The 12,944-nt window shown below is 40.5% G+C and overlaps 1 protein-coding gene across 5 annotated transcripts in view; it reads left to right on the top strand.

The window, feature by feature from the left end:
• Window positions 1-12,944, top strand: part of UBXN2A (UBX domain protein 2A) — a 50,658-nt gene that overhangs the window by 22,369 nt on the left and 15,345 nt on the right. For all 5 annotated transcript variants that reach the window (XM_044262000.1, XM_044261996.1, XM_044261995.1 and 2 more), the window contains 4 exons: window positions 2,716-2,854; window positions 6,978-7,084; window positions 9,324-9,461; window positions 10,719-10,874. In XM_044262000.1, coding sequence (XP_044117935.1) covers window positions 2,716-2,854; window positions 6,978-7,084; window positions 9,324-9,461; window positions 10,719-10,874 — 540 coding nt within the window. The remainder of the gene's footprint in view (window positions 1-2,715; window positions 2,855-6,977; window positions 7,085-9,323; window positions 9,462-10,718; window positions 10,875-12,944) is intronic.

Here is a 12,944-nt window from a genome sequence, read left to right as displayed (position 1 = left end):
AGAAGAGTAAAAAGCGTATACCTAAATTAAAATATTGCTCTGAGTGTTAGCATTTTAATAATAACATAGAGATGACTGTTTTGTCTGGCGCAGTGATGACGAGCACAGGCACTGGTTCAGTTTCCAACTCTGCCTCAGAGTAGCTTAGTGATGTTGAGCAAATTGCTTAGGGGTGGAGGGGGAAGCAGGCTCCCTGCTTAGCAGGGAGCTCTGGCAATGTGAGTGAATCCCAGGACCCCAGGATCACGACCTGGGCTGAAGGCAGAAACTTAACCAACTGAGCCACCCAGGCGCCCCCTCTTTTTTTTTTTTTTTTTTGGCTTAATTGTTTTTTTGATGTGCTGAATGGGGATAAAAACAGTATGTGCCTTTCTAGGTCATTGTGAGGATTGAATGAGTTAATTCATGTAAAGTACTTAAAATAGTTCTCAAAATATATGAAATGCTTAATAAATGTAAGCTATTAAGAGAAGCTTTATAGCATATCATAGACAAGATGTGGAAGACAGAGTAATAGTGTTTTAATGTTGTCTTTGCCACTTACTACCTCAAACCTCATGTAACTTAACCTTTCTGTGACTCATTTCTTTCCTCTAAAAATGTGGTTTATACCTTATAGTTCCTGGCACAGTATGAGAGCTGTAAAAATATTATTTATGGAATCTGAGAAGTTACACTTCAGGACATGTATGAATTTTCTGTATGACTTTAAAAAGTTTGGTCAGAAACCATCTTTCCTGTCAAACCAAATCTTCAGTAATATTTCTTGATAAACTACAAATGCAAAATGAAAACTAGTAGATGGAGGGTAGGCAAAAGGTATAAACTTTCAGTTATAAAATAAGTAATGAGAATGTAATAGATAGCATGGCAATTATAGCTTAAAATATTCTATGCATATTGGAAGGTTGCCAAGAAAAATTACATCTTAAAAGTTCTGATCACAAGAAAAAAAATTCTCTGTGTATGGTGATAGATATTAACTAGACTTACTTAGTAATCATTTTATAGTATATACAAATACAAATAATGTTGTACACTGAAACTGACATGTTGATTATACCTCAATTTAAAAAATAGTACTGAGGGGCGTCTGGGTGGCTCAGTGGGTTAAAGCCTCTGCCTTCGGCTCAGGTCATGATCTTCGGGTCCTGGGATCGAGCCCTGCATCAGGCTCTCTGCTCAGGAGGGAGCCTGCTTCCCCTCTTCCTCTCTGCCTGCCTCTCTGCCTACTTATGATCTCTGTCTGTCAAATAAATAAATAAATAAAAAATAGTACTGAATGTCAAACTACTACGCCTGGGTGGCTCAGTTGGTTAAGCAGCTGCCTTCGGCTCAGGTCATGATCCCAGCGTCCTGGGATCAAGTCCCACATCGGGCTCCTTGCTCGGCGGGGAGCCTGCTTCTCCCTCTGCCTCTGCCTGCCTCTCTGTCAGCATGTGCTCGCTCTCTCTCCCTCTCTCTCTCACAAATAAATAAATAAAATCTTCAAACTACTACAAATCAAAAATCTTCAGTGGGAAATCTCATTCTGTGAAGTATACAATCAATCAAAACTATGATTAGGACTGTTCTGGCTCATTATCGCCTTTAGTTTTGAGTGCTTTCTGTTGGGGCACTGGGTGGCTCAGTTGGTTAAGGGTCTGCCTTCAGCTCAAGTATTGATCCCAGGGTCCTGGAATCAAGTCCCACTTCAGGCTGCCCTCTAAGTGCAGAGTCTGCTTCTCCCTCTCCTCTCCCTGCAACTCATGTTCTTGCTCTTTCTCAAGTAAATACATAAAATCTTTTTTAAAAAAAAGTGCTTTTTATTACCAGAAGATACATAGTAACCCCTTATAAAGCTATTTTGAGGGGCACATGGCTTAGTTGGTTAAGCATCTGCCTTCAGCTTGGGTTGTGATCTTAGTATCCTGGGGTCAAGCCCTGCATCGTGCTCCTTGCTCTGAAGGACAGGAGCCTGCTTCTCCCCCTCCCTTTTGCTCCCCTGCTTGTGCTCTCTCTCTGTCAAATAAAATCTTCATGAATTAATAAATAAAGCTATTTTGAGCTTTTGGGGAAGAATTTTTTTTTTTTTAACTCTGGACCAGTAATTTTCGACCTGGTAAGATTTTTTTTTTTTTAAGATTTTATTTATTTATTCGACAGAGAGTGAGAGAGATCACAAGTGGGCAGAGAGGCAGGCAGAGAGGGAGGAAGCAGGCTCCCCACAGAGTGGAGAGCCCAACTCGGGGCTCGATCCCAGCACCCTGGGATCATGACCTAAGCTGAAGGCAGAGGCTTAATTAACCCACTGAGCCACCCAGTCGCCCTGACCTGGTAAGATTTTTGTCCTGCAGAAGATAAACCTGGCAATGTCTAGAGATGGTTTAATGTATTTTAACACTGGAGGTGGGGTGGGTGGAGAGTATGCATGATTTGGGCATCTAGTGGGTAAAGGCCACAGATGCTATCAAATATCCTGCAATAATAGGGCAGCCCACACAACAAAGAATTATCCCTCCCCAGATGTCAATAGACTGAAGTTGAGAAAACCCTGCTCTGGACCAGAAAGGTTAATGACTTCCCAAGTTCATGTATCTGCTAAAATCTTAATTTAGAAGTGGGTCTAAACTGCGGAACCGGAGTCATTTCTGTTTAGGACCCTTTAACTAGAAATTCATGTAAATTTTTGGAAAAGTAATGGTAGTGCTTAATGTTCTTTTTGTGTGTGTGTAGGGTTTGTGAAACAGGATCTGACAACCAGCCTCTGAGTGATGATCGACAAAGAAATTGTGACTATTTTGTTGACAGCCTTTTTGAGGAAGCAGAGAAGGTTGGTGCCAAATGCATGTCTCCCACTGAACAGAAAAAACAGGTAAATGTCCATAACTTTTTTCTCATCCAGTGTTTCTCAAAATAGAGACCATATTTTGGGTCTATGTGGTCAAAACTGTTTTCATCATAATAGTAGGATATTGTTTACCCTTGTCACTGTGTTGATTTTGTGCTCATACTGCAGAAGTGATGGTGGTTAAAACGGACAATGCCTTGGGAGGAATGTAGGCAGTGACACCAAACTGTACTAGTAATTACTGTATTTTTTGCTTGTCATTTGGTGGGGAATATGCTAGTTGCTAGTAAGGGTGTCCTTTTTTTTTTTTTTTTTAAAGATTTTATTTATTTGACAGACAGAGATCACAAGTAGGCAGAGAGGCAGGCAGAGAGAGAGAGAGGAAGGGAAGCAGGCTCCCTCTTGAGCAGAGAGCCTGATGCGGGGCTCCATCCCAGGACCCTGGGATCATGACCTGAGCCAAATGCAGAGGCTTTAACCCACTGAGCCACCCAGGTGCCCCAGGTGTGTCCTTCATGAAGCCAGACTTGGGATAGCTTTCTAACACAGTGTGTGTGAGGAGAGCGCCTTGGAAGTAGATAGCTTAAAACCTTGCAAGCCTCAATTTGCCTTTATTCTGTCTTCACACTTGATTGATAGAATGCTGTTCTGGTAACTCAGCCTTTGTTGTGGGTTTTGTTTTGTTTGTTTTAAGATTTATTTATTTATTTATTAGAGAGAGCACTTGTGCACCTGTGTGAGCAAGCAGGTGGAGGGACCCAGGAGAGAGAAAGAGAAAGAATCCCAAACAGACCCATGCTGAGCAGGGAGCCCCATATGGGCTCGGAGATCAGGACTCGAGCTGAAACCAATGGTCACTGACTGGTTAATCGACTGAGCCATCCAGGTGCCCCCTGGTATCTGAGCCTTTGTATGTGGTACGTGTTTACTCACTGAAAGCTGTTAGAATCTTTAACCCTGTGTTCTTATGGGCCTTGATGGTGGGTCCTTTTTTATTCATTCAATCTGGAAACTCAGTTTTACCATTCTAGGACATTTTCTTATGTTGCTTTATCGGTATTTTGCTCTCCTCCATTGCTGGTCTCTCTAGAATGCTTTTACATACATATTGGACCTCTTGGATCAAGCCTCTTAATTTTTTATTGTTTCTTCTGTGTTCCACCTCTTTATAATTTTGTTCTACTTCAATTGGGATCTGTCTTAGACCTTATATATATCATATATCGTATATCATATCATATATCATATATAAGGTCATATATATATCATATATAAGGTCAAAGATATATGTATTTTATATACATATATACACATATATGTATTATATACACAATACACATATATGTATTATATATATAATTATATATAATATATATAATTATAGATCAGAGGGAGAAGCAGACTCCCCATGGAGCTGGGAGCCTGATGTGGGACTCGATCCCGGGACTCCAGGATCATGACCTGAGCTGGAGTCAGTCGCTTAACCAACTGAGCCACCCAGGCACCCTATCTCAGTCTTTTTATTCAGTTTCCAATTTCAGTTTCTTTTTTTTTTTTTTAGATTTTATTTATTCATTTGACAGAGATCACAAGTAGGCAGAGAGAGAGAGGAGGAAGCAGGCTCCCTGCTGAGCAGAGAGTCCAATGTGGGGCTCTATCCCAGGACCCTGGGATCATGACCTGAGCTGAAGGCAGAGGCTTTAACCCACTGCGCCACCCAGGTGCCCCCCAATTTCAGTTTCTTTTTTTTTTTTTTTAAGATTTTATTTATTTATTTGACAGACAGAGATCACAAGCAGGCAGAGAGGCAGGCAGAGAGAGAGGAGGAAGCAGGCTCCCTGCTGAGCAGAGAGCCCGATGCGGGGCTCGATCCCAGGACCCTGAGATCATGACCTGAGCCGAAGACAGAGGCTTTAACCCACTGAGCCACCCAGGCGCCCCCCCAATTTCAGTTTCTAAGAGCTCTTTTGTTCCCGAACATTCCCTCTCTTTCAAACATTATAGTCTCATATGAGTGTATTACCAATTTTGGATTTTTGTTTTTGTTTTTTTCTTTTAAATAGGCTCCATCCCCAGTGTGGAGCCGAAAATAGGGATTAAACTCACAATGCTGAGATCAAAACCTGAGCTGAAATCAAGAGTCTGGATGCTTAGGGGTACCAGGGTGGTGTAGTGGTTTAAGTATCCAACTGTCAGTTTGGCTTGGGTCGTGATCTGGGGGCCAGGAATCAGACACTTAGCCAGCTGAGCCACCCAGGTGCCCCTGTTTTTCAGTTTCGTCTGTTTTCCTCAGTGTCTTTATGAAGGAATAATTCTTTTCCTATTTGCTTTGTTCTCTTTTATGTGAATACCCTGAGAGCAGAGACTTGGTTATAAAGGGCAATATAGTTAAATGGTTAAAAGTATGGATTCGGGGCACCTGGGTGGCTCAGTGGGTGAAGGCTCTGCCTTCGGCTCAGGTCATGGTCTCAGGGTCCTGGGATCGAGCCCCTCATCGGGCTCTCTGCTCAACGGGGAGCCTGCTTCCCCCTCACCCCCAGCCTGCCTCTCTGCCTACTTGTGATATCTCTCTCTCTGTCACATAAATAAATAAAAATATCTTTTTTTTTTTTTTTAAAAAGTGTGGATTCAGGGGGCGCCTGGGGGGCTCAGTGGCTTAAGTGTCCTCTTCTTTTTTTTTTTAATTGTTTTTATTAACATAAAAAGTATTATTTGCCCCAGGGGTACAGGTCTGTGAATTGTCAGGAGTATACACTTCACAGCACTCACATACCCTTCCCGATGTCCATAACCCAGCCACCCTCTCCATACTATGCCTCCAGCAAACCTCAGTTTGTTTTGTGAGATTAAGAGTCTCTTAATGTTTTGTATTCCTCCTGATCCCATCTTGTTTCATTTTTCCTTCTCTGTCCCCCAGACACCCCCACTCTGCCTTTCAGATTCCTCATATCGGAGAGATCATATGATAATTGACTTTCTCTGATTGACTTATTTCACCCAGCATATACCCTAGTTTCATCTATGTCATTGCAAATGGCAAGATTTCCTTTCTTTTGATGGCTGCATAGTATTCCTGTGTGTGTGTGTGTGTGTCTTTATCCATTCATCTGCTGATGGACATCTAGGTTCTTTCCATAGTTTGGCTATTGTGGACATTGCTGCTATAAACATTCAGGTGCACATGCCCTTTTGGATCACTACTTTTGTATCTTCAGGGTAAATACCCAGCAACTCTGCCCAACATGGGGCTCAAACTCAAAACCCCGAGATCTAGAGTTTCGTGCCTTCTGACTGAGCCAGCAAGGGAGCCCATATACATTATTTTTGTATATTTTATATGTGATGTTTGCTGTTAAGAATGATACATTAGATTTTGAAGAGGGTTTAGGGGGATTGGCAGAAGGTGGTCAGAAGGCATAACCTTCCAATTTTAAGATAAGTAAGTACTGGGGGTACAATGCATAATGTGATGACTATAGTTAACAGTGCTCTGTGATACCATAGGACAGTTAAGAGAGTAAGTCCTTGAAGTTCTCATCACAAGGAGAAAATTCTTTTTTCTTTTTTCTTTTTTTTAAAAAGATTTTATTTGTTTATTCGACAGAGAGAGATCACAAGTAGGCAGAGAGGCAGGCAGAGAGAGAGAGAGAGAGGAGGAAGCAGGCTCCCTGCTGAGTAGAGAGCCCGATGCGGGACTCGATCCCAGGACTCTGAGATCATGACCTGAGCCGAAGGCAGCGGCTTAACCCACTGAGCCACCCAGGCGCCCGAAAATTCTTTTTTCTTTTCATTGTGTCTGTATAAGATGATGGATATGAACTGAACCTATTGTGGTAATCATTTCACAATATATATAAATCAAACCACAATGCAGTATGCATTAAACTTGATATGATATGTGTGTTTCTCAGTAAAACTGGAGAAAAAATTGTAGTTATGCTGGGTAATGGATGTTGACTAAATCATCTTCAGTATATGCATATATGAAACCATTATGTTATATGGCTAAAACTAATGTTATATGTCAGTTATATCTCAGTTTTTACAAAGGAATGATACATAAAATATATACAATAGAAAACATTTTCAGACTTTTAATCTAGTATATTTTATTAATAATGCATTTTGTTTCTTAACTGCTTTGCAGGTGGATATAAGTATAAAATTATGGAAAAATGGATTCACAGTCAATGATGATTTCAGAAGTTACTCTGATGGTGCAAGTCAGCAGTTTCTGAACTCCATCAAAAAAGGGTAAGTAGTCTTTGTAAATAGAAGGATTATTTTAGGCATGTTTCATTTGGAAGAATCCATGTTATTGAATATAACTAGTTGGCATGAATCCCAGAAGCAATATAAAAATATGGATAAATTTCATTATGTAACTATTAAAGACTTCTGTATACCAAAAGACACTTACATACAGTCAGAAGACAAGTGCTGGACTGGGGATACTTGTTACATATATGAAATGCAGATGGAATATATACATAATTTTTAAAAATCAGTAAGAAAAAAGGACCTTTTATATATTTGTACCATTTTATCTACTTAATAATAGAATAGCATGCATTTGGTAAAATGAATGACATTTGTATATTAACATGGGAAGATTTCTGTGGTATATTGTTTTTTTTAATTTTTTTAAAAAGATTTTATTTATTTATTTGACAGAGAGAGATCACAAGTAGATGGAGAGGCAGTCAGAGAGAGAGAGAGGGAAGCAGGCCCCCTGCTGAGCACAGAGCCCGATGTGGGACTCGATCCCAGGACCCTGAGATCATGACCTGAGCCGAAGGCAGCGGCTTAACCCACTGAGCCACCCAGGCACCCCTGGTATATTGTTTTTAAAAAATAGTTTGCAGGTGGCTCAGTTGTTAAGCATCTGCCTTAAGGTCAGGTCATGATCCCAGATCTTGGGATCGAGCCCCGCATCCAGCTCCCTGCTCAGCGGGAAGCCTGCTTCTCCCTCTCCCACTCCCCCTGCTTGTGTTCCCTCTCACACTGTGCCTTTCTCTGTCAAGTAAATAAATAAAATCTTTTTTTAAAAATTAAAAATAAAACAGTTCACAGAATACTGAATCGTATATATAGATTAGTACCATTTGTGGAGAAATAAAATAATTACATGGAGTTTTAATGTATGTATAGAGAAAAATCTAGGAGTTGTAACACCAGGTACAAACCGGGTTTGGTTTGGTTTTGTTTTTAAGTATGCTGTAGGCCCAACATGGGGCTTGAACTCACGACCGCAAGATGAACAAGAGTTCCATGTTGGGGGTGCCCGGCTGGTTGGCCTGATATAGGGCTCAATCCTAGGACCCTGGTATCATGACCTGAGTCAGAGGCAGACGCTTAATGGACTAAACCACTCTGACGTCCCTATTTTTTTTTTTAAGACTTATTTATTTTTAGAGAGAGGTCATGTGTGCACTGAGAGGGGGGCAGCAGAAGGAGGAGAGAAGCAGACTCCTTGCTAAGTGTGGAGCCCCATGCAGAGCCCTGGGCTCAATGCAGAATCAGTCCCACAACCCTGAGATGATAAGCTGAGCCAAAATCAAGTCCGGTGCTTAACCGAGTGAACCATCTGGATACACCTGTTATTATTATTGGCACCTGGGTGTCTCAGATGGTTAAGCTTTTGCCTTTGGCTTAGGTTATGATCCCAGGGTCCTGGGATCGAGCCCCACATCAGGAGCTCGATCCCAGGACTTGGTGGAGAACCAGCTTCTCCCTCTCCTCCTACTGCTCCCCCTGCTTGTGTTCTCCTGCTCTCTCTGTCAAGTAAATAAAATCTTTTTAAAATAATAAAAAATAGGGGTACCTGGGTGGCTCAGTCGGCTCATCCCAGAGTCTCAGGATGTAATCCCGCATGGGGTGGGGGGTTCCTGAGTTTGCTTCTCCCTCTGACACTCCTCCCTCTCATGCTTTCTCTCTCCTTCTCCCATTCTCTCAATAAATAAATAAAATCTTAAAATAATAATAATAATAAATAAAGACCTACTTATTTGAGAGAGAGAACACGTGCTCCTTCAAGCGGGGGGAGGGCAGAGGGAGAGAACGTCCAGGCAGGCTCCCTGTTGAGCAGGGTGCCCAGCACAGCCTGGTCCCAAGACCCTGGGATCATGACCTGAGCCTGCAACTCTTGATCTCAGGGATGTGTGTTTGAGACCCATTTGGGTATTAAGGTTACTTGAAAATAAAGTCTTAAAAAGTAAGCTACATTTAGGGGCACCTGGACGGTTCATTTGGTTCAGCCCCGAGCAGGGAGCCTGTTTCCTCCCTGCTCATGCTCTTCCTCACTATCTCTCTCTCTCAACTGAAATAATAACATTTAGTTATTAATAAATGTTACATTTAGTTTTTTTATTGTAAAGATTATATGTCTCTTATTTCTATATATTTTTCAATTCTGTTTGCATTCTGAGAGTAAGTTTTTTGGAGAAAGAAAAAACATTGGGAGCTTTATCACTTTGTCTCTTTACCTTCCAAGGGAGTTACCTTTGGAATTACAGGGAATTTTTGATAAAGAGGAGGTGGATGTTAAAGTTGAAGACAAAAAAAATGAAGTATGTATGTCAACGAAGCCTGTATTCCAGCCCTTCTCAGGACAGGGTCACAGACTAGGAAGGTGAGTAGGCTCATAGTGTGCTTTCCACACACGGGCTTGACGAATGTTCAGCTTGTCATTGTTTTATGATACAGACCCGCTCTGTAGAGCTTACCATTTCTCACATTGGAAATGAGATTTTTCATGTTAACTTTCATGAGGACTCCTGTTTATCTTAGTGTAAATTAACATATGCTGGCAGTACACTAAAAAATCATGAAGGCTTTTTTGATTTTACCAAATTAAAGGACCTGTATTACTGAGGACTTTAGACAGAATTGATGAGTAAATCATTTTTCTCCTTTGCACCCACCAACTTGAGCATAGCCATTAATGTTACAGAGTACATATGCTAGCTTCAGATTATAGGGTTACATTTTACAGTTACCAGTGCCTTTAGCATTTATGTTCTATGTTACGTATCTGAATTTTGTGGTAATAAAAATGAAAAAATGCATGATAAAATTAGTACCCCTATCAAAGCCTTTAATTGTTAAATTTTGTAGTCTTCATCATATCTAACTGTGCTTTATGACCGTATACAAAGAGGTTAGGTGTGTGATTATTTTGATGAATTCTCATAGATTATCAAGATTGACAAAGTTATCTGTCTGTTCATCCACACATATAAAAATATTCACATGTGACTTACAGAATGACCAGGAAGTACTTTGCTTCATTTGTTTCCCCCTTTATAATACAAGGACTAATTTCTATAAAGAACTTAGAATTTTGTTAGTGTTTTTATTTATTCATTTATTTAAATACTCTTAACACCTAACATGGGCTCAAACTCATGATCTTTGGATCAAGAATCCCAGTCACAAGCTCTTCTGACTTAGCCAGCCCGGCCCACTCCTCCACTTTGTTTTTGTTTTGTTTTACCTGTTTTGTTTATTTTTGTTCTAAGAACTTACATTTCTTATAGAAATTTTAACCTGGGGAGTAGTAGATAAAGCTAAAGTCTACAGATCTTTCAACCCTATTAAATTGTCTATTCTGTAAGGCACTATTAAAATAATTATAATGTATTTACATAGCACTCTACAGTCTTACAAATTACTTGGATATGTGTAATTTCATTATGATCCTACATTCATCATATATGAAGGACATAAGTAATATTAGTATCTTTATGTTATTATTCAGGAAACAGCTGTGACTGTAATATCTTCCTAAAAGGTACACTTAATGTAAAAGTTTTATAGTATTTGTTCAGTGATTAAGTTCTTCTTAATGAACAACTTGCACCTGACTTTGTTGTCTGGCTTTTCTTAGTGCCACACCAAAAATTGTTTCTAAGGCAAAGAGTATCGAAGTTGAGAATAAAAATAATTTATCCGTTCAACTAAACAATCTGGAACCCATCACTAATGTACAGATCTGGTTAGCCAATGGAAAAAGGATTGTCCAGAAATTTAACATTTCTCACAGGTGAGTCTTTCATTTCATTCTTTGTCTGAATTTTTTCATGTTTAAATTTCTTTTCAGTTCAGTTAGCAGTTTTTAAGAACTAACCAAGGATCTTACCAGTTCTCTAAACAATATGTCATGACAATAGAAGTTTTTGGACATTAATGAAGTACTTTCAGTTTGTTTTATGGATTATCATTTTTATCAGTTGATTGGCCTTCCTGTATAACTAGATATGTAGTTTTTTTTTTTTCTTTTAAGACTTATTTATTTCAGGAGGGGAAGGACAGAGGGAGAGGAAGAGAGAGAATCTTAAGCAGACTCCCTCAATGAGTGTGAAGCCCAACACATGATTCTGTCTCACAACCCTGAAGTTGTGACCCAGGCTGAAATCTAGAGTTGAACACTTGGGGTACCTGGGTGGCTCAGTCAGTTAAGCATCTGTCTTCGGCTCAGGTCATGATCCCAGGTCCTGGATTTGAGCCCCGTGTCAGCCTTCCCTTCTTAGCATGGAGTCTGCTCCTACCTCTCCTCTCCCTGCTCATGCTCTCTGTCTCAGATAAATAAAATCTTTTAAAAATACTAAAATTACATATCTAGGGGAACCTGGGTGGCTCAGTCAGTTAAACATCTGCCTGTAGCTCAGGTCATGATCGCAGGGTCCTGGAATTGAGCCCCACCTCAGGCTCCCTATACCTCGGGAAGCCTGCTTTTCCCTCTCCATCAACCCCCTCCCTGCTCATGTTCTTTCTCTCTCTCCTTTTTCTCTCAAATAAATAAATAAAATCTTAAAAAAAAAAAAAGATTCTTTCTCTCCCCACACACTCTCTTTAAAAAAAATACACACACACACAACTAGCTCAGAATATATTTTAATATACCTTATGTGCCTTTTCCCTGATCATATCTCTTTTCATTTTGTGCAAGACATACTGTATTCTGAATTTATGTTAATCATTTTCTACTTTTATTCATAGTTTTATCAAGTACCTATGTATCTTAAAAAAATACTGAATTGTTTTGCTCATTTCCAAATAATTAGTTTGAATTTTAAAACAGTCATAAAGGGGCACCTGGGTGGCTCAGTTGGTTAAGCAACTACCTTTGGCTCAGGTCATGGTCCCAGCGTCCTGGGATCATGACCTGAGCCAAAGACATATGCAGGATGGAGCCCCATGTCAGGATCCTTGCTCAGCAGGGAGCCTGCTTCTCCTTCTCCCTCTGCCTGCTACTGCCAGCTTGTGCTCTCTCTCTTTCTCTCTTTGTTTCAAAGAACTAAATTAAAAAAAAAATCATAAATTGGGGCTCTAGGGTGGCTCAGTCAGTTAAGTATCTGGCCTCTTGGTTTCTGCTTGGTCATGGTTTCTGGGTCATGAGATCGAGCCTTTAGTTGGCCCTGCATTCAGTGCTGAGTCTGCTTGACATTCTTTTTTTTTTTTTTTTAAGATTTTATTTATTTATTTGACAGAGAGAGAGATCACAAGCAGGCGGAGAGTCAGGCAGAGAGAGAGAGAGAGAGAGAGAAGCAGGCTCCCGCCAAGCAAAGAGCCCGATGCGGGGCTTGATCCCAGGACACTGAGATCATGACCTGAGCCGAAGGCAGCGGCTTAATCCACTGAGCCACCCAGGCGCCCCTGCTTGACATTCTTTACCCATCCTTCTCCTTCCCCTTCTTTTTTTTTTTTTTTTTTTAAGATTTTATTTATTTATTTGACACAGAGAGAGAGAGATCACAAGTAAGCAGAGCAGCAGTGGGGTGGGTGTAGTAGGGGGAGAAGCAGGCTCCTTGCTGAGCAGAGAACTGGATATGGGCCCAAATTCCAGGACCCTGAGATGACCTAAGCTGAAGGCAGAGGCTTAACCCCCTGAGCCACCCAAGCACCCCAACTCCTTCCCCTTTTTCTTCCCTTCTGTTCTTCCCCCTACCCCCTGCTCCCACTCTGTCTGAAATAAATAAATCTTAAAAATAAAATCATAAATAGAAAAGTTTTAAAAACACTATAAAGAATTTTTTTCCTATTGGCTTCAAGAGTAAGTTGCTAATCTGATGACCATCACCCAAAATACTTTTTTTTTTCCCTTTTGTCAGAG

This window comes from Neovison vison, chromosome 8, assembly GCF_020171115.1.
Source record: "Neovison vison isolate M4711 chromosome 8, ASM_NN_V1, whole genome shotgun sequence".
NCBI lineage: Eukaryota > Metazoa > Chordata > Mammalia > Carnivora > Mustelidae > Neogale > Neogale vison.
This window is presented reverse-complemented; position numbering and strand designations above follow the sequence as displayed.